The sequence below is a fragment of the Clarias gariepinus genome, chromosome 7, assembly GCF_024256425.1.
Source record: "Clarias gariepinus isolate MV-2021 ecotype Netherlands chromosome 7, CGAR_prim_01v2, whole genome shotgun sequence".
Taxonomy (NCBI): Eukaryota; Metazoa; Chordata; class Actinopteri; order Siluriformes; family Clariidae; genus Clarias; species Clarias gariepinus.
The window spans coordinates 232,501-255,094 of NC_071106.1; the positions used below are offsets into that span (position 1 = coordinate 232,501).

A 22,594-nucleotide genomic window follows, 5' to 3' on the forward strand; every position below is an offset into this window, starting at 1 on the left:
AGACACACAACGCAGTTTATATCAGTTAGACACTGTAAAACACCACCTAGTTTCTAGTCTTGATAAATAACTGTACCATTAGGGGTGAAGTGGTGTACATGCCTCGAAATGGCTGCTTATATTTTAAATAATTAGAAACTCCACTCAGACAAGATAAACCACTCCACTCAGATGAGATAAACCACTCCACATGGATGAGATATTCTGTAAAGCTGATTTGCGACAATGACCATTGTTGAAAGCGATATAAAAATAGAATAGAATTGCAATTGCATATAATTTTAATTGAATTAAATAGAATTTAATTGAATTGAATAAACTATTAGACTGAGTTAAAATAAACTCCACATGGATGGTATACACAACTTGACTCTGATAACATTCAACTCCAACTGAATAGGATAAACAATGTGTATCTGATGAGATAAACAACTCCAGGCCTGAGAACAGAAGCAACTGAACTCACTATCAGCACTTGCATCTACAGCACAGTCCAGCCCTTAATCATTTACAATGTGTGTGTGTGTGTGTGTGTTTAATTTGTGTTTGATTGATTTAACAAAGTTTTTTTTAAATCACACACACACACACACACACACACACACACACACACAAGTAACAATTAATTGGCCACAGCTTGCCCACAATGTCCTCCAGCAAGTTGTTACTCCATGTTGTTTACCAGAAGGGTTTTTAGTTTGTTCCTATTAGAAAGTATTAAGAGTGTTGTAACACTGTCTGAAATCATTACCACCACACCCCTCACTCCTACACCACACCCCTCACTCCTACACCACACCCCTCACTCCTACACCACACCCCCTCACTCCTACACCACACCCCTCACTCCTACACCACACCCCCTCACTCCTACACCACACCCCTCACTCCTACACCACACCCCTCACTCCTACACCACACCCCCTCGCTCCCACCACACCCCTCACTCCTACACCACACCCCTCACTCCTACACCACACCCCCTCACTCCTACACCACACCCCCTCGCTCCCACCACACCCCTCACTCCTACACCACACCCCTCCACTCCTACACCACACCCCTCACTCCTACACCACACCCCTCCACTCCTACACCACACCCCTCACTCCTACACCACACCCCTCCACTCCTACACCACACCCCTCACTCCTACACCACACCCCCTCGCTCCCACCACACCCCTCCACTCCTACACCACACCCCCTCGCTCCCACCACACCCCTCACTCCTACACCACACCCCCTCGCTCCCACCACACCCCTCACTCCTACACCACACCCCCTCACTCCTACACCACACCCCTCCACTCCTACACCACACCCCTCACTCCTACACCACACCCCCTCGCTCCCACCACACCCCTCACTCCTACACCACACCCCTCACTCCTACACCACACCCCTCCACTCCTACACCACACCCTCCACTCCTACACCACACCTCCTCGCTCCCACCACACCTCTCACTCCTACACCACACCCCCTCGCTCCCACCACACTCCTCACTCCTACACCACACCCCCTCGCTCCCACCACACCCCTCACTCCTACACCACACCCCCTCACTCCTACACCACACCCCTCCACTCCTACACCACACTCCTACACTCCTACACCACACCCCCCACTCCTACACCACACCCCCTCGCTCCCACCACACCCCTCCACTCCTACACCACACCCCTACACTCCTACACCACACCCCTCACTCCTACACCACACCCCTCACTCCTACACCACACCCCTACACTCCTACACCACACCCCTCACTCCTACACCACACCCCTCCACTCCTACACCACACCCCTCCACTCCTACACCACACCCCCTCACTCCTACACCACACCCCCTCGCTCCTACACCACACACCCTCCACTCTTACACCACACACCCTCCACTCTTACACCACACTCCTCCACTCTTACACCACACCCCCTCCACTCCTACACCACACCCCCTCCACTCTCACACGACACTCCTCCACTCTTACACCACACCCCCACACTCCTACACCACACCCTTTTACTCCTACACCACACCCCTCCACTCCTACACCACACCCCTCCACTCCTACACCACACTCCTTCACTCTTACACCACACCCCTACACTCCTACACCACACCCCTACACTCCTACACCACACCCCTTCACTCCTACATCACACCCTTTTACTCCTACACCACACCCCTCCACTTCTACACCACACCACCTCACTCCTACCCCACACCCCTACACTCCTACACCACACTCCTCCACTCCTACACCACACCCTTTTACTCCTACACCACACCCCTCCACTCCTACCACACCCCTCCACTCCTACACCACACCCCTTCACTCCTACACCACACCCCTACACTCCTACACCACACCCCTTCACTCCTACATCACACCCTTTTACTCCTACACCACACCTCTTTACTTCTACACCAAACCACCTCACTCCTACCACATCCCTCCACTCCTACACCTCACTCCTACCACACCCCTCACTCCTACACCACACTCCTCCACTTCTCCACCACACTCCCTCGCTCCCACCACAGCCTTTCACTCCTACACCCCACCCCTCCACTTCTGCACCACACCACCTCACTCCTACCACATCCCTCCAGTCGTACACCACACCACTCACTCCTACACCACACCCCTCCACTTCTACACCACACCACCTCACTCCTACCACACCCCTCACTCCTACACCACACCCCTCCACTCCTACACCACCCCAACACCACACCCCTCCACTCCTACACCACACCCTTTTACTCCTACCACACCCCTCACTCCTACACCACACCCCTCAACTCCTACACCACACCCCTCCACTCCTACACCACACCCTTTCACTCCTACACCACACCCCTCCACTTTTACACCACACCACCTCACTCCTACCACATCCCTCTACTTTTACACCACACCCTCTCACTCCTACACCACACCCCTCCACTCCTACACCACACCCCCTCACTCCTACATCACACCCCTCCACTCCTACCACATCCCTCCACTCCTACACCACACCCCTTACTCCCACACTACACCCCCTCACTCCTACACTACTGCACCGCTCTCCTGATCGCAACATAGAGAACAGTCCATTGTTGGGGTAGCTGAGGCCCTTACAATCTTCCTGGCCTTGGTCCAGCACCACTTGCTGTAGATCGAGTGCAGGTCAGGGAGCTCGGTGCGGATGATGCGCTCAGCCGAATGCATGACCCCCTGTAGAGCTTGTCTTTCCTGCATGGTGCTGTTCCCGAACTAGGTTGAGATGTTACCCGTCAGGATGCTCTCTATGGTGCAAGAGTAAAAGTTTCTAAGCACCTTGGAGGGCAGTCTAAAGTCTCTCAAGCGCCTGGGGTGGTAGAGACGCTGCCGAACCTTTTTCACCACGGTGTTGATGTGACAGGACCATGACAGGTTCTGCGTGATGTGAACACCGAGGTATCGGAAGCGCTCCACTGGGCCACTGTTGATAAAGGGAGTCTGGTAGTTTCTCTTCTGCTCCAGGTAGGCTGTCTCATCATTGTCAGAGATCAGGCCCACCATGACAGTGTCGTCATCAAACTTAATGATGGTGGTGGAGTTCGTAGTGGCTATGCAGTCATAGGTGTACAATGAGTACAGCAGGGGGCTCAGAACACATCCCTGGGGGGTTTCAGAGTTGAGAGTGAGGGAGGCTGAGACATGTCCGCCCATCCTTACTGCCTGTGGTCTGCCACTTGAAAAGTTGGAGATCCACTGACACAGAGATGAGCTGAGTCCCAGGTGCTCCAGCTTGGTGGTGAGTGTGGAGGAAATTATGGTATTAAATGCTGAGCTGTAGTCGATAACGAGCATTTTAGCCATGTTGTGCAGAAGCAGAGGAGGTTGCAGTCCCGAATGTCTCTCTGGAAATTTATCCTGGCCCTGAGGTCATCGAGCTTGTTCTTCAGTGACTGGATGTTGGCGAGCAGGATGCTAGGCAGAGGTGTGCGGTGTGCACGGGCTCTCAGCCTGTTCCTGACGGCGGCTCATTTCCCTCAGGGCAGCCGGTTCGCGTTGCGTCCTTTATTCTTCCTTAGGATATCACTCAGCCAGCTCGGATCCGGAGTTAGAAACGTTGAATTGTGAATACATTGTACACCAATAGAAACAAGAGTTTCTCTATCATACCTAAGGTACTCAATGGTAATGAATTTGCCGTTTAAAGTTACTGGGAATTACCTTAAAATACAAAAACAAAGAAAAGTAGATCGGAGCAGTCGTGACGGCAGCCGACCTCACCGGCGCCATCTTGGAACAAGACACCCTACACCACACCCCCTCTACTCCTACTACACCCAATCACTTCTAGCACACCCCTCCACTCCTACACCACACCCCTCCACTCCTACACCACACCCCTTCGCTCCTACCACAGCCCTCCACTCCTACACCACATCCCTCCACTTCTACACCACACCCCTCCACTCCTACACCATACCCCATTTCTCCTACCACACCCCTCCACTTCTACACCACACCCCCTCACTCAAACCACACCCCTCCACTCCCAAACCACAGCCCTCCACTTCTACACCACACACCCCCTCACTCCCACCACACCCCTCCACTCCTACACCACACCCCTCCACTTCTACACCACACCCCCTCACTCAAACCAAACCCCTCCACTCCTAAACCACAGCCCTCCACTTCTACACCACACACCCCCTCACTCCCACCACACCCCTCCACTCCTACACTACACCCCTCGTTCCCACCACACCCCTCCACTCCTACACCACACCCATTCAACTCCTACACAACACCCCTCGTTCCTACCACACTCCTCCACTCCTACACCATACCCCTCACTCCCACCATATCCCTTACTTCTACACCACTCCCCTCCACTCCTACACTATAATGTTTGTAACTCAGGGTTTGTGTGTGTGTGTGTGTGTGTTGTAAACAGTTTGAAAAACAATAGTGTTCCCTTTAGGAAAAAGAGAGTGAGGCCAAATAACCAAACAATCAAGAATGTCATGCTCGGACAGAATGGAGCCAAAGACACGCACACACAGACACACATACACACACACACACAACAAGTCCAAAAATACACACAAGCTGTTAACAGGCTGTCTAAATCCTGGTTTTATTAGATTTTATAATTTTAATAGGGCCACATTCCAGAATACACAATACTAAATACACACTTCTCTGCACACTACTCCTGGAAACAAAATCTGCACGCCCTGAAACACATTCTTACAATTTACTAAAATTCCTAAATAAAGAATCCTGCATAAACACACCCACACACTCCTGAATACACACTCTGCATAATCCCCCCTGAAACACGCCCCTGAACCTCCCACACTGAACCTCCCCCCTAAAACACGCCCCTGACCCTCCCCCTAAAACACACCCCTGAAACACGCCCCTGAACCTCCCACTCTGAACCACACCCCCTGACCCTCCCCCTGAAACACACCCCTGAACTTCCCCCCGAAACACACTCCACAGTAAATTATCCCAGAAAACACTTAAGTCAAGTCAAGTCAAGTAGGCTTTTATTGTCACTTCAACCATATACAGTTCAGTAGACAGTGAAATGAAACCACGTTCCTCTAGGAACAAGGTGCTACATACAACATAAATTAACAACATAAATTAACAGAAACTAACTAGCTAACTCAGAGACCTAATTAGCTTGCTAGCTGGGACAGGACAGATTGACATTTTGAGTTAGGAGACAACATAATGTACATGTGCAAATATGCAAACAAGAGCAACAAAGTGACAGTGCGACAACATGACAGTACAATACCCTGTGGTAATGAGGTGATGAGTTGAGGTAGTGGGAGGAGAAACAGTAAACGTTCCATAATTAGCAGCAAGGATAAAAATATTTAGTGCAAAATTAGCAATTAATAAATATTGTGCAAGAAGCACACTTCTGAAAATACCTTACCCAGGTCCCCTTCCCAAACGTTGTAGCGCATCACACAAGGGCTTGGTTTTATTTAGGCTAACATAAAGTGGTAAATAAAAAGTTAAACCACCAGGCCTTTTTAACAACCCTATACGGTTATAGTCCTATAACCGTATAGGGTTGTTATAGACCTATCGGGTCACGTGTGTCGGTATAAAGCCGGAATCAGCATAACACTCGGGGTGGAGAGATGAAGTTTACAGTGCTGTGTAAAAGAGAGAGAGAGCTAGTTTGTGGCAACCAGAGGATTACTTTTCCTCAGTGGATTAATCTTTTCCTGGACTTTAACTATACTCCTCTCATTTTGTTTCTCGTGCTCCCGGATTTACCATCTTTTACCGGTAAGTCCAAGCCATCTCTCCCATCCACTATTACACACTCACAATAACACAGACTTGGACATTCATACATACGCACTTACACACACGCATCCACTACACACATTATTTATACAGTGAAACCTCGGATTACGAGCATAATTCGTTCCGGAAGTGGGCTCGTATTCCAAAACACTCGTAAACCAAATTCAATTTTCTCATAGGAAATAATTAAAACTTAAATAATTCGTTCTACAGCCCAAAAAAATAAATGCATAAAAATAATTAATACAAAATATAAAGTAAAAATAAAACAAATTAACCTGTACTTTACCTTAAAAAAATTTAAAAATAAATCTTGACAGATAAGTGTTTCCATTTGTGCACGCAGGGTGTGTGTGTAATGTGCGTGCGCGCACACACACACACACATACACACACACACATAAACAGAGAGACCATTTTTAAAACCGTTTAAAAATTAGCAAGGAACATCGCTAGTCACACTCGCGTGACTAACGGGATCACTACTGTAAAGTAAAACAACAACAACAAAAAACAAATTAAACAGCTCCTCACCTTTGAAAACAATCGCGACAGAGAGGAGTTTGTGTGTTTGTTTGGCAACCTGAGAGAAGGGGGGCTAAAGGGGGGCTTGCTCGCGTTTACAGCCCCCTTCTCTCAGGTTGCCAAACAAACACACAAACTCTCTGCCTTACACAGACACACACGCACACTCAAAAACACTGCAGGCACTGCAGACCCAGCTCAAAAGACCCAGCAGGGGAGACGATAGGTCTCGGCTTTACAGCTCCCCTCCTCTCAGGTTGCCAAACAAACACACAAACTCTTCTCTGTCGCGACTGTTTTTAAAGGTGAGGAGCTGTTTAATTTTTTTTTTTTGTTGTTGTTGTTGTTGCTTTTCTTTACAGTAGTGATCCCGTTAGTATGCGCTCACGCGAGTGTGACTAGCGATGTTCCTTGCTAATTTTTAAACGGTTTTAAAAACGGTCTCTCCATTAATGTGTGTGTGTGTGCGCGCACGCACATTACACACACACACACACACACACACACACAGCGTGTTTGTGTGTGCGCGCGCACATTACACACACACACACACAGCGTGTGTGTGTATTCACCCAGCAGGAGAGATGAAAAACAGTGGCTCACTTGTGATGACGTGACGCTCGGTGTCAAAACAAGAAGCGCATTCGTGAAACATGATACCCGGTGCTCGTAAACTAAGACAATGCTCGTTTTTCAAGTAAAAAATTATTAAAACTCGTTGCTCGTCTTGCGGAACACTCGTAAACCGCGTTACTCATAATCCGAGGTTCCACTGTATTTGTATATTTTTGTATATATTTTGTAAATATTGTTTGTTTGTATTTTTTTGGTGCACCTTGGTTGTTTGTTTCATTTAATACACTTTTTTTGGCGCAGCACCGGAAGTGAGTAATATTATCCCGTATTTAGATTCAAGACCCCAGAATAGTGTAATTAGCTCGAATATAAAACCTGAGCATTACATAGTGGTGGCCCGTATGGGGAATTTGTTTGTTTGGGTATTTTTCCGGTGTTGTGTGACTTTGCTGAGTAAGCAGGACGCTAACATGGCTAGTGCTAAAGCTAACGCTAGTAGGGCCGGTAAGGCTGACTCTGGTTTTGCTTGTGATGTATCAGATGATGTAAATGCCTTTGTGACACGCCGTAACCCTACAGCTAATAGAACTTCTTTGCTTAGTTCATTGTATATATCAGATAGACATGATGATGATGTTACTATGGTTCATATGTGTAATATTGCTGATAGTGTAAAAACAATGCAGAGTGAACTTAAGCAGTGTAAAGGGGATGAAGTGGCGCTGTCAGAGAAAGACGGCTTGTTAGAGTGGGATTTTAAAGATTTCATTAACAACAGTATAAATCGTGAAATCAGTTTTCTGCAGGCAATGGACGCTAGAATAGCAGAGCTGGAGCGCTACTGCCAAGAGTCTTTAGAAAAACTGAAAAGAGCCATAACTGACTGTTTTTTGTGCCGCAATGTTTTCTGGGAGAAACAGATGACGAAGCTGCGCCTCACTAACATGCCCACCATTCACAAATTACAGTCCTACAATCCTGCATCTACACAATTTCCACCTCGACATTCACCCGGAATTCCGAACATCGCAACAGAGAAGGAGGATACACAACACAGCCAGGAGAAGATTCAGGAAGGAGCCCCAGAGCCCGCTTCTACACCGTCCCAGGCTGGACGCTCCAACGCTCAGCCCCACTTTGCAGCCTCTCAGCTCTACTACGCCTTGCCACCAAAAGCAGAACCTCTTCAAGTTACATCGGAGCTGTCCTTGGCTCCACCCAGTGACCTGGCTAAGGTAGTAAGAGCGCAGCAGAAAGGTCTCCAGGCAGCTCTACTGGCCACTGTGGTGGACGTTGGAGAGTCCCAGAACCACGGAGTCTCCTTCAAACACCAACAGGGGGCGCTACATCGTAGAGTGCCGAGGAAGAAAGGAGGAGCAGTCCAGCTGGTAGTCCCACCATCTAAGACCCAGACATACCTGGAGAACTTTCACCACAAGCCGAAGGGTGGCCACCGGGGAGGGCTAAAAACTCTACTGAGCCTTCTAGATGTCACCTGGTGGCCCACCATTCGCAAGGACTCTGGCAGTACGTGCAGCAAAAAGACTGTTAAAAAACAATGGAGTACACTTTTTCTGGGGGCAACCCACATAACAGAGGGTGTGGTACTGAAAAGCGCTATTGCGGTCCTCTCCACAGACTTGGATATTCATACATACGCACTCACACACAATATATATTTATTTATATATATTAAATATATATATTTTTGTATATATTTTGTAAAAAAAAAAATAATTTAGTGCACCTTGGTTGTTTTTTTTAATTAATACACTTTGGATTTGTTGGGAAATTGTTGTTGTGTGTCTTTCCTTGCTCCACGAAGATTGCACAACACCGGAAGTAAGTAATATTATCCCGTATTTAGACTCAAGGCCCCGGAATAGTGTAATTAGCTCGAATATAAAACCTGAGCGTTACAACGTTTTCCTGCAGAAAACTCCCAACTGAAACACTCAGCCTGAAACACACACTCCTGAAACACACTCCTGAAACACACTCCCCCAACCACACCCTTGCAGAAATACGTTCTCCCTAACAAACTCCTATGAAACACAGGCCTACAGCAACATGTTCCCTCTAAAACCCACTCCCTTTAAAACACACACACACCTTTGCTGAAGCACACTCCTTTTGAACACACTCCAGTTTCCTTTCTCATGGTGAAACTAAATGTTCTGGCCTCGTAGATACAGACGTGTTTTGTTTTGGGCATTTCTATGTAAATATGTATCGTAATGAAAAGCACATGGTACCAACAAACTCAGCAGTGTATCTCTTGCTCACACACCCTGTTACAGCACATCTGTCTTAAATCGAGTCTGTACGGAGGGACGGGTCCAAACACATGACAGAACTCAAAAAGAAGCTTGGGGAAAAAACAAGCTGAAAAAACACAACGGAGGCCTGTGCATTGTCTTACTGTCTCACAGACACACACACTCATCTGCACAAGCAGAACCTTCTCATCAGGACACAACTCCAGAACCACATTCAAAGTTACACTCACCCTCCAAATCACACGCCTCCAGAAACCATGTTCTTCACATTCTGCTCCTCATGACCCAAAAAACTGGAAACTGGAAACACACTCCAGGAAACACACTGCCGAAACACGGTTATCCCAGAACTCATTTTTCATGGACTCTAAATGACATACTTTCCAGACAAAGTACTCTTTGGAACTTAAAACAATCAGGAACATGTGCTGTTATCTCCAAATCCAAGCCTTTACACATCCCATGTTCTCTGGACCCCATTCTGCCAAATCATAAAGACTCAAGAGCTCCACATAATTAAAAGCACACTTTCTTTCAGACCATCTGAACTCAGGGTGCCTGGACCATCGGTTCTTCAGCTACTACCATCTCCAAAACCTAAGTTCTCTAAAACATAATCTAGACTTCACACCTTCTTCAGGTTTTCCATGTTATCAGATCTGATCCATGCATATCTAGTTGTATGCTCAGGAGATCCCACAGGTTCCAGATCACCTGCCAAGCCTGGTACCTGCTTCATAGCTATAATTAAAGTTTGCTAAAACACACGTCCTCCAGATCCCTGTCCAGATATATAGAGTCTGGAGAAGAAACAATATATGTTCTATACTTAGAACAAAAAACAAACACCCCCCTCCCCTGCACACCTACACCCCATGTTCTCCAGGCTCAACACTAACAGAGGTCCTGTTATTGCTACAGAAACAAATTACATTAGTGTTACATCAAGTGTTACAAATGAATCTCATCAGCATCACAACGTCAAATTATATCCCAGTCAAAGCATTGTGTACATCAGTGTCACCATGGTAACATCAACATTGTAACAAGATGAAGGTGAAAGGTGAGTGTGTAAGCGGTGCTGGGTCTTACCTCGCTCACACTGAGGTCCGGTGAATCCGTACGTACACACGCAGCGGTTTGGGGCAACACATCTTCCTCCATTCAAACATCCTGACTCACACAACGCTACACACACACACACACACACAGTACAGTACAGCATTATCAATCAGATTGATGTATTGTTGATAAAGACTTGACTGTAGATGATTTTGAATGCTGGTTACCATCACGACATATAACTCTGGTCTGTTTATCACACACAGTCTGTTACCATGACAACATGAACCATGTGAATCCTTTCAGAGGGCAATAAGCATTTTTATTAATTCACCTTCTTCACTCTGTTTTTAACAACTTTACAATGACTTAACTTATTATTCTCTGTGAAAATGTAATGAACTGAACTTGGTTTAGGAACCATTTCATACTGATCTAATGTCTAATGAGTTTCCTTTTAAGGAAAGCTGGGGGCGGGGTTAATTCTGTTCCACAAAAAAATGTACACAAAATCAAGAAGAGAAAAAAAGAACATTGCTAAACCATGGGATTAAAATTTCACAAAACACTCTCGTGTTTAGCATGAAATTACATCTAAAAGTAGAGGAGGCGGTAACCATGGCAACCAAGCAGGTGTTACAGATATGAAGTGTTCACTCTACACTCTCAGCCTGCTTTTATCACGTGCTCTACATGTGACTTCGATTTTTTAAATCATAAGTTAAGATGAGCTTTAACTAGGGGGTATGTTGATATGATCACGTTAACACTGCAGTGCATGAGGTGAGGTGATGATGATGATGGTGATGATGATGATGATGATGTGCTTACGCTGGCCACAGTGAGCTCCGGTGTAGCCCTTCTGACACAGACAGTTATCTTCAGCACATGTTCCTCCATTCATACAGCGAATATTACAGTTTTGAACTGTGAAAGAAAAAAAAATTATTAAACACACACACACACACACACACACACACTAAATATATGGCAGTTGATGCTGAAGGGTGGGGACTGTAATGAAACATCTGCAGTTTTTTTTTCCTCCTGCAAACCCAGATGTTTGTGTCTCACATTCTGACATCATGACATCATAAGTCTGTTTATTAAAATAATAATCATAAAATTGTTGCATAAATGTTGAATATAAAGAGGATTTATGCACCATTAGGCTTTTATATTGTGTTTAATATATAGAATGCTTTTTATCTTCATAAATTTATTTTTTTTTGTTGTTGCAGAGATCGACCCAGAGAATGCGCTTTTAAGAGCTTGATGAATATGCGAGATGTTTTATGAATAATGAACTATGTGGTGAGAGAGGAATATGTCCAACAGAAATAAACATCTGCTCATAAAATCACAGAGATGTTTATGGGACTAAAGCAATCAACTCATCCCCGAGATCATCTGAAAGCGGAGCTCATGTCCAGCTCCTGGCATCCAACTAACAGAAAGTGACCAGGTCTGAAGAGGAAGGTCTTTTAGTAGAGAGAGAGAGAGAGAGAGAGAGAGAGAATGTTGGATTTCTATCACTCTAACACTCCCGGGCCTAGACCTCCAGCCCAAGAGAATTTAGAGAAAAGCTATGAAGCTGAAGATCGGAGAAGGACCTGGAGTGTAGGGGTTACAGAATGGGTTTGGATTGCACTCTGACCTCACTGCTTCCCAGAAGAGATGAGGTAATGGACAGGAAATGACAACATACATGAGGCAGGAATTAGGATTGGGTGGCAAATCAATTTCGCACAGAAACACTGCCAGAAATAAATTACAGACAAATACATTTGCGCACACACACACACACACACACACACAAACACACACACACACACACACACACACACACACACACACACACACACACCTGACTTGGAGCCACAGGAAGGAGAGATCTGTCCATTTGGGCAGGTGCACATGTTTGGTCTGGAACAAAATCCATCACCACAGGAACTACGGCAAATAGCTGGAGAGAGAGAGAGAAAGAGAGAGAGAGAGAGAGAGAGAGAGAGAGATAAGGCTCCACCCCCAGGTTCACCTGTCTCATGTTTTTATGCCCAGGTAATGAAGATCATCCAGCTTTATTTCATTTCTCATGTTAGAGATCCCTCGGTGTGTGTCAGTGAGCTCTGGTGTCTCCTTGACAGGTACAGATTTGACTGGTCTAACTGGTGCATCTGTTGGTGCCTCATTGGAGACACTGCATGTAAAAATGAATTTGAGAAACCAGAAGAAAGGCTTCTAGTCTTCTAGGCTTTTAGTGGAGTAAGTTTTAGGATCTCAGAGTTAGTGAGCCGGGCCACCTCCCTCTCCTCTCTGTCTGAGCTCAGTGATGCAGATCACGACCCCACACTTCCTCACTTTTAGCTCCTAAACAATATAAACAATCGGCACACAACACCGGCATGAAGCCCACCACAGCCTTCCTGAAAAACACAGCACTCTATTCAGACCTGGAGGAAAAAACATTACAATACATTTCCATCTCAACAGAATTAATAAAGTCAACGTCACATAAATCTGTAAGATGGAGTAGAAGCTGTAAGTGGAGAAATATGGAGCTCTGGACATCACTTTTACTCTAGCTTCTTTCAAGTGATGGAGGTGGTGGTGGAGCCATCAGCGAGATGGAGATCTCCAAACTCCAAGTCCACCAACGTAAACCAGGTGCTAATTCAGGGCTTGTGATGGTGCTGGTGCTGGGGAGGACCTGGTTCAACCTGCAAACTGTTTATGAATCATGTGACTTTTTTACGGTCCTAAAAGCCAGAGCATTACATCACTGTGTATATCAACAACAACAATGTGGGACTCTGGCATGTCTATGGGATTGTTGGTCCTGACTTCATGAGCTTACACTGGAGGAACTTACACACATCTGACACCACTTTGTGCTCTCAGATGATCAGCTGTGGAACATGTTAGTGCTCTCATTGTGGCATTAGTGCTTGGTGTGATTTGACTCCAGTTAATTCATTATTTGAGAGAAATACTGTATATAAACAGAACTTTAACACTTACGGACAATACATTGGTTTCCTCCAGTGAGTGTTTTCCATCCAGGGCAGCAGTACGAGTGTTGTCGTGTTCCACACACATTTGGACTACGGAAAGAGCATTTAAAAAAGTTAAGGAATGTATGTGTTTTATTAAACTCACATACACACACACACACATTGTTGTAACCAGTGTTCCACATAACATGACCTCCCACTCTGACTCCGACTCTCAGGTCTGAATGAGCACACTTCATTACTTCATGTGTGTCTATGACTAAGTTAGCTGCATGCTTTCTGAGCTGAATCACCCAAAACCAATCAGGAGCAGTCTGTTTTCCTCCAAACCAATTTGATTATCTGCAGTCACACTGTGTTCTTACATAACAAGCCTGGATCAGCAATGTGTCACAGTCCTAGCCTGGAGACCAACCTTAAAAAGAGTCACATCTTCTCTACATACAGTAATATGTGTGCTAGATTAGCTTTCAGGTGTTTCTTATGATCAGGATCTTATATTTAGGAATCAAAGCTCTGTGTAAAGCATTCTCCAGCACATCCTGAAGATTCTCAATAAGGTTAAGGTCTAGACTCTGTGGTGGCCAATCCATGAAATAAAATGACATGTGATGACCTGGTGGTTCAGTACATTCAGGTGGTCAGCTGACTTCATTTTATTGCCCCATAACGTTACTGAGTCTAGACCTGAGTAACTGATCAACCCCAGATCATAACACTGTCTCCAGAGGCTTGTACAGTGGACACTATGCATGATGGGAGCATCGCTTCATGTCCTTCCCTTCTCACCCTGACACGCCCATCACTCTGGAATAGGATCAGTCTGGACTCATCAGGTCATGACCTTTTTCCATCTCTCCAGTCTTTATGCTCCCTAACAAACTGAAGCCTTTTTATGATGAGCCTCACTAACAAGTGGTTTTCTTATGGACACACAGCTGTTTAGTCCCAATCTCGTGAGTTTTTTTTTCTTAATGTAGAACAATAATTTGACCCTTCTGAAACAGAGTAACTCTTTGCTACGCCCACAGGATATGTCTTTTGATATGGTTGTGTAAGAAATGAGAAAATCCTCACTGAATTAGTTAGGGTTAAATAACTTGTTGCAGCTGAACCATAATAATCACTGCAGTAATTATACAATGGGGACCTCTTAACTATTCGCTTATTTATATCCAGGTGGTGACTTTATTGGCCAGGCAGTGGATAACTGTGTGACATCTGCATAACAGGGGAAACTAATACCACAGCTACTCCAATGCAACAACTGAAATGTCCTCATATCTGATTTCACAACACTCAGGAGCTGAGATTCAAATCATTAAACCAACGAGATCACTAAACAGCATCTCTGACATTAGCTCAGGTTTATAGTAACATCATAATTTTGATATATTTTTCGTTTTCATAGCAATAGCTCATCCTCAGGGGCATATGAACTCTTCTATAGTTGCAGACAAGTTTTCAGGAGAGAAAATAAAGAGAGGCTGGTGAGGGAGCAAGCATTTATAGCTGTGCTAAGAGTAAAACCCAGGGAGGTGTGGAGTCTGAGATGCTCTTCATCACGCCCAAGCATGACTCATAGATAACCATTAAGTAAACATCATGTTCTGACTGTCGCTCAACTGAAACATCTGGACCAAGCCAATAATTAAGTCAGATGTTCATGACAAATACTCTTTGTATCATTATATTTAAAATAATGCCTTAACCACTGAGCATATGCTCAGTTATAAAAGCATTGTGTGTGTATATATAGATATATACACAGGTCCTTCTCAAAAAATTAGCATATTGTGATAAAGTTCATTATTTTCTCTAATGTACTGATGAACATTAGACTTTCATATATATTTAGATTCATTACACACAACTGAAGTAGTTCAAGCCTTTTAATTATTTTAATATTGATGATTTTGGCATACAGCTCATGAAAACCCAAAATTCCTATCTCAAAAAATTTGCATATCATGAGAAGGTTCTCTAAACGAGCTATTAACCTAATCATCTGAATCAACTTATTAACTCTAAACACCTGCAAAAGATTCCTGAGGCTTTTAAAAACACCCAGCCTGGTTCATTACTCAAAACCGCAATCATGGGTGAGACTGCCGACCTGACTGCTGTCCAGAACGCCATCATTGACACCCTTAAGCAAGAGGGTAAGACACAAAGAAATTTCTGAACGAATAGGCTGTTCCCAGAGTGCTGTATCAAGGAACCTTAGTGGGAAATCTGTGGGAAGGAAAAAGTGTGGCAGAAAACGCTGCACAATGAGAAGAGGTGACTGGACCCTGAGGAAGATTCAAGTTCAAGTTCAAGTAGGCTTTATTGTCATTACAACCATATACAGTTAGTACACAGTGAAACGAAACAACATTCCTCCAGGACCAAGGTGCTACATGCAACATAAATTTACAACATAAATTTATGTTGATTGTGGAGAGATTGTGGAGAAGGACCGATTCCAGACCTTTGGAGACCTGCGGAAGCAGTGGACTGAGTCTGGAGTAGAAACATCCAGAGCCACCGTGTACAGGCGTGTGCAGGAAGTGGGCTACAGGTGCCGCATTCCCCAGGTCAAGCCACTTCTGAACCAGAAACAGCGGCAGAAGCGCCTGACCTGGGCTACAGAGAAGCAGCACTGGACTGTTGCTCAGTGGTCCAAAGTACTTTTTTCGGATGAAAGCAAATTTTGCATATCATTCGGAAATCAAGGTGCCAGAGTCTGGAGGAAGACTGGAGAGAGGGAAATGCCAAAATGCCTGAAGTCCAGTGTCAAGTACCCACAGTCAGTGATGGTCTGGGGTGCCATGTCAGCTGCTGGTGTTGGTCCACTGTGTTTTATCAAGGGCAGGGTCAATGCAGCTAGCTATCAGGAGATTTTGGAGCACTTCATGCTTCCATCTGCTGAAAAGCTTTATGGAAATGAAGATTTCATTTTTCAGCACGACCTGGCACCTGCTCACAGTGCCAAAACCACTGGTAAATGGTTTACTGACCATGGTATTACTGTGCTCAATTGGCCTGCCAACTCTCCTGACCTGAACCCCATAGAGAATCTGTGGGATATTGTAAAGAGCTCTGCATGAGCTTAAGGCCGCTATCGAAGCATCCTGGGCCTCCATAACACCTCAGCAGTGCCACAGGCTGATTGCCTCCATGCCACGCCGCATTGAAGCAGTCATTTCTGTAAAAGGATTCCCGACCAAGTATTGAGTGCATAACTGAACATAATTATTTGAAGGTTGACTTTTTTGTATTAAAAACACTTTTCTTTTATTGGTCGGATGAAATATGCTATATTTTTTAGATAGGAATTTTGGGTTTTCATGAGCTGTATGCCAAAATCATCGATATTAAAACAATAAAAGGCTTGAACTACTTCAGTTGTGTGTAATGAATCTGAAATATATGAAAGTCTAATGTTTATCAGTACATTACAGAAAATAATGAACTTTATCAAAATATGGTATTTTTTTGAGAAGGACCTGTATATATAGGGGTAGCTCAGTCATAAAGACATTGGACTATAGTTCAGAAAGACCCAGGTTTGAGCCCCAGCGCCACCAAGTTGGGCCCTTAAGCAAGGCCCTTAACCCTCAAAGAGATAAAGAAAAACTATTTTAACTCGCTCTGGATAGGGACATCTGCCAAATGCTGAGATATATACATATACCATTATTTATATAATACTCAATGTATAAACACTCATGAAAACACTCATTATAAACACTGACCTGATGATAAAAATAAGTGATTCTTATGTATTTGGAGAGAGAACATTGTAAGAAATTAAATGCTCAAAAAGATCATCAAAACATATGAGATATAGAGCAGATGTGCAACAAAGGGCATGTCACATTGCAACAAGAATTGCAGAAACTCATCATCTCAGTTCAGGTGAACTTCTCAGAAGACCCAAGAACTTAGATTGTAATGCTCATGTGACAGACACTTCTACCAGGGGTGTCTTTAATGTCTTCAGATCTTTTTGTCAGATGTTACTCTGGTATACTGAAGTATAATTACATGCATTTCAGAAGTGTTAAAGGCTTTTATAAGTACATTAAGTTTATGTATAGAGTCATTATTTATAGGGTTAATCCTCTTCAGTTCATCCTGACATGCTGTCAATCACCTTTTGTTCCACATCCTGACTGATGGTGCTGCCCATTCCTACTTAATCACTGCTTGGAGTTTGTCAGAATTTATAGGGTTCAATTCAATTCAATTCAATTTTATTTGTATAGCGCTTTTAACAATTGTCATTGTCGCAAAGCAGCTTCACACACTCAAAAGAATTATTTAAGTGTGTATGAGATGTGTGTGTGTGTGAATCAGATGATCAGATCGTCCCTGATGAACGAGCCGAGGGTGACGGTGCTGAGGGAAAAACTCCCTGAGATGGTAATAGGAAGAAACCTTGAGAGGAACCAGACTCAACAGGGAACCCATCCTCATCTGGGTGATAACGGATAGCAGGGATTGATCTGCACTCATACTGTGTGTTAGGTGGCAGGCAGTTCAGCATAACAGGAGATGTAAATTGATGTTAATATGGAGTCCAGGTAGTTATTGGAGGCTCAAATTATGTTTATTTGGAGTTATGTTTGTTTGTTGCTCTCGGAGAAGTTGTTAAAAAGGTTGCACCCGGAGGATGTTTTTTGTTCTGTTCTTTATTCATGCCTGTGCTCTTAGGCAAAATTGTTGGTGAGCCCACTCCCTCGGCTGAGAAGCGACCTCACACATGACTGGTCTCAGGGTGCTTTACTGTTGGCATGACACAGGACAGATTGTAGAGCTAACCTTCACACATTTCAAGAAGTGCAGCAAATGAGTCACTCTCCAGGAAAAACATCAAAACTTCAAAAATTTAAATCCATGTCCAGGAAACTCAACAGTCCTTAATCCCATTGAGAACTTCTGGTCGATCCTCAAGATGTGGATGAACAAACAAAAACCCACAAATTCTGACAAACTCCAAGCATTGATTATGCAAGAATGGGTTCCGCCATCAATCAGGGTGTGGAACAGAAGGTGATTAACAGCATGTCAGGGTGAAGTGTAGAAGGTCTTTAATAAGAAGATCTACACTGCAGATACTGAGCTTTTACATAAACTTAATGCAATTGTCAATAAAAGCCTTGAACACTTATGAAATGTGTGTAATTATACTTCAGTAGACCAGAGGAACATCTGACACAAACATCTACACACACTGAAGCAGCAGAACTTTGTTAAAAGAAATATTTCTGTAATTCTCACCTTTTGGCCACAGCTAAAGATCTGTTTTAGTTCACTGTAATCCAGCTCTAACACATACACACCTGTCGCAGGTGTTCTAGATCACATGATTGTGAAACATTCCTGAAATTTGTCTGAGATTTAACTTTCACTCAATACCATCCATCAATATACCACCTCTCTGTTTCAGTAGAGCTCCAGCAGGAACTCCTATAAAACCTGAAGGAAAAAAAGTCACTGGGGCTCGACGTGAAACACACAGTATCCTACAGGGGAACTTCAAACCAGAACCAGATTCTTGGACCGTTTCAGCCATTTATTCCACCTCCCCAGTGTTATATGAGTTCTCGGCTAGCTGAGAACATCAGCAGAATATTTGATACCTGTTCAGCAATTTGAGGATGCTGGAGCATTTAAAAACTTCCTGCAGTGTTTAATACGGTGTGATCAGGTAACGCAGAAACATCATTCTGCAGGAACGCTCTGAGGGAAGTGCTTTAGTTCGAGGAGTTTTAGGAACAACAGTCAGTTTCTAAAAAAAACATTAGTGGACGTGACATTAAGTCTTGCTCCTATTTAAAGAGTTAATCAGGTTCTTACCCCTTGAGGCCGAGCTGTCCCGTGTTTCCTCTGCGTTTGGTCCTGCTGACTTCCTTCTGCTCCGGTTTGGCATCCTCATTTGCGCCAAGCACCACAAGAGCTGACCAAAATCCCAAAATCAACAACCTCAGCCACCACATCCTGCCCCTCTGATAATCCACTTTCTAAAGAGCAAACGCAGCTCAGGGACGATCTGGAGCAGATCTGCATGAAAACACACCAAATAAATCACTGCAATAAAGATCTGACCTGCAGCAGAACAATCCAGCCATTAAACTGCACTGAAACTTAAAGATGGGATATTTGTGTTAACAGAGTAAAAAGGAGAAGAAGGAAAAAGAGAGAGTGAGAGAGAAAGTTAAGGAATGCACAAAGCCGAGAAGCCAAATCAGCCGAAATCAGCCGAAATCAGCCGAAATCAGCAGTGCAGGATTTGCATAAGAACTGCAAACAGATGTAGGAGCAAGTTCAGCTCTGTGTGAGATCATCTACCATCCAGCACTGGAGTCTAAACAGCTTTCACACACACACACACACACACACACACACACACACACACACACACACACACACACACACACACACCAAACAACTCAAGACTAAAAGTAAGAGCCTGGAGAAGAGAGCAGCTGGATGTTACTGTACCTCCCTGCAGCAGCTTCGTGTCTCTCCTCTGCCTGATATAAACCCAACTGGACAGGAGAAGAAGAACGAGGAGATGGACAGATAGCGAGAAGAGGAGTGCAGGATCCTGGGCTGGAGCTCTAGGAGAGTTTAGTCATGGCAGGAGATCAGCACACAGCAGTGAAGAGACGCAGAACTCCAACTGCTCTAAAAGCTTTTGTGCAGGATGAGCTGAGGGTCTGACTCTCTCTCTCTCTCTCTCTCTCTCTCTCTCTCTCTCTCTCTGCTGAACTTTCTATTTCGTACCTCCTCCTCCTCCTCGTCACTCTTCTCCTCCCCAAAACACTCCCTTTCCTTCTCTTTTCTTTCCTTTCTCACACTCTGTGTTTCCATAACAGCATTATGAATCTCTCTCTCTCTCTCTCTCTCTGTTTCGCTGCACAGAACTTTATTCCCAACTCACAGAGGATTCACCCACAAACGACTCCTTATGACTCACTGATTCACTGATTTGGTTCATCTTACAGAAGATCATGTACAATATGACATGCAATATAATCGTGTGTGTGTGTGTGTGTGTGTGTGTGTGTGTGTGCACGACAAGATTACAAGTGCAGTAATATTTAATATTTGTGGAATAATGGCAAGAAATAATCACTTGTTTGTTTGTTTGTTTGTTTGTTTGTTTGTTTTTGCTCGTTAATGAAAATTTCACACTTTCTCTGACTTGACTTTCGTGCTGTAGCTTTACGTTTAATGTTGTCTAACACACGTTGTCTCTCACATTTTGTATGAACATGTGGAAAGTTTCCTGTTTTCCTTCCTTTCTTTTCACAGCATTAGATTAGTTACCCGTGTCTCCTCTCAGAGCCCTGACACACTGCGGCAACGTTAACGAGCAAAACCCAAACTCGGGGCTAAAGGACGAGGGCCCTCGTAAGAAGATACTGTAGCTGGACGATGTGCGTGTGTGAGGAAGTAATAACTCTTTACACCAGCAGGGGGCAGGAGTCTAAATCCGTCATGAAAGAAAGAAAAACCTACGGAACCAACATCCGTCCCAATGATGAGTTCTCCACACTACTGCACCATCGACTCTACACAGCGTCTCACATGACAGCGCTTCTGTTTTCGCTCCTGAACCGACGTCCGGGGTTTAAAGTATTCATTATAGTATTTAATAACTCAGTCCTCTTTCACCGTCATCCATCAGAGCACGCTGCGTGGTTTATTTTCACTCCAGCGATGGCAGCGTCGCAGCCAAACCCAAAGAAACTTCAGTAAACACAAGTCCGAACTCAAACCGTCTCCAAATCAAACTAAAACCACGAGAGGAACGACAAAATAATGAAACGTTTCAGTCGTCAAATATAATAGGGAGTAGCCATTGCGTAATGTAATGTAATCTCCAGGGAGAGAGAGAGAGAGAGAGAGAGAGAGAGAGAGAGAGGAGAACAGAGATGTTTTGTTAATACAGTAACTCAATATAGTCTAATAAAGTAGATTTATGGGGAATTATGTCTATAACATGCTCATTATAATTCACTCCAATTCAGTTTTATTCGTATAGTGTTTTAAATTGTCACAAAGCAGCTTTACACGATCAAAGGAAATTACAGAAGTGTGTATGAAATGTGAATGTGTGTGAGGCAGAAGGATGAGATGGTGAAGGAGCCGAGGGCGACGGTGCTGAGGGGAACTCCCCGAGAACCTTATCATTAATATATATTAGATAATAATAGATAATCACTTTATATATTATATACATATCATAATAATATAAACGTACAATCAGACGTGTGTGTGTGAGTGTGTGAGTGTGTGTGTGTGTGTGTGTGAGTGTCATAGGTCATAAAAGCCGCATCCCAACATCACTACAGGAGCTGATGAGAACATTTATGTCTTTTCTCTCCAAATATAATTATATTCCAATAATGATTTAATTCTCTCTCTCTCTCTCTCTTACACACACACACATACACACACAAACACATGCACACACACTTTCAGAAACTCACACGCAGAGAAGAATTCCCATAAGCACCAGGTGTGGCTCCTGAAACAAATCCGTGCTGCATTAACACCCCCGGCTCCGTCTCCGAGAGCGACTGTGTTTATATTTTGGATTTCTTCTGTAGTTTGGGGGAAAATACCATGTCACACACACACACACACACACACACACACACACACACAGTCCAGTGGTGATAATATGGGCTGCAGAAGGGTGGAGTGTAATATATATATCTGAGAGTGAGATGTGGACGGAGTCAGAGTCACAAGCAACAGTGTGGACTTTATCTTCATGTTCTTCCTCTTTAACCAGGCATCAGTCTG

At 44.3% G+C, this 22,594-nt stretch overlaps 1 protein-coding gene across 1 annotated transcript in view; it reads right to left on the minus strand.

Annotated features, from left to right (window-relative positions):
- fbn1 (fibrillin 1) overlaps window positions 1-20,501 on the minus strand; it is a 98,379-nt gene extending 77,878 nt beyond the window's left edge. The window contains 6 exon segments of the mRNA XM_053500419.1: window positions 10,803-10,898; window positions 11,604-11,699; window positions 12,640-12,738; window positions 13,794-13,876; window positions 19,634-19,837; window positions 20,279-20,501. Of these exon segments, the coding sequence (XP_053356394.1) occupies window positions 10,803-10,898; window positions 11,604-11,699; window positions 12,640-12,738; window positions 13,794-13,876; window positions 19,634-19,773 (514 nt within the window). The 5' untranslated portion in view covers window positions 19,774-19,837; window positions 20,279-20,501.
- Window positions 20,502-22,594: the final 2,093 nt, after the last annotated feature.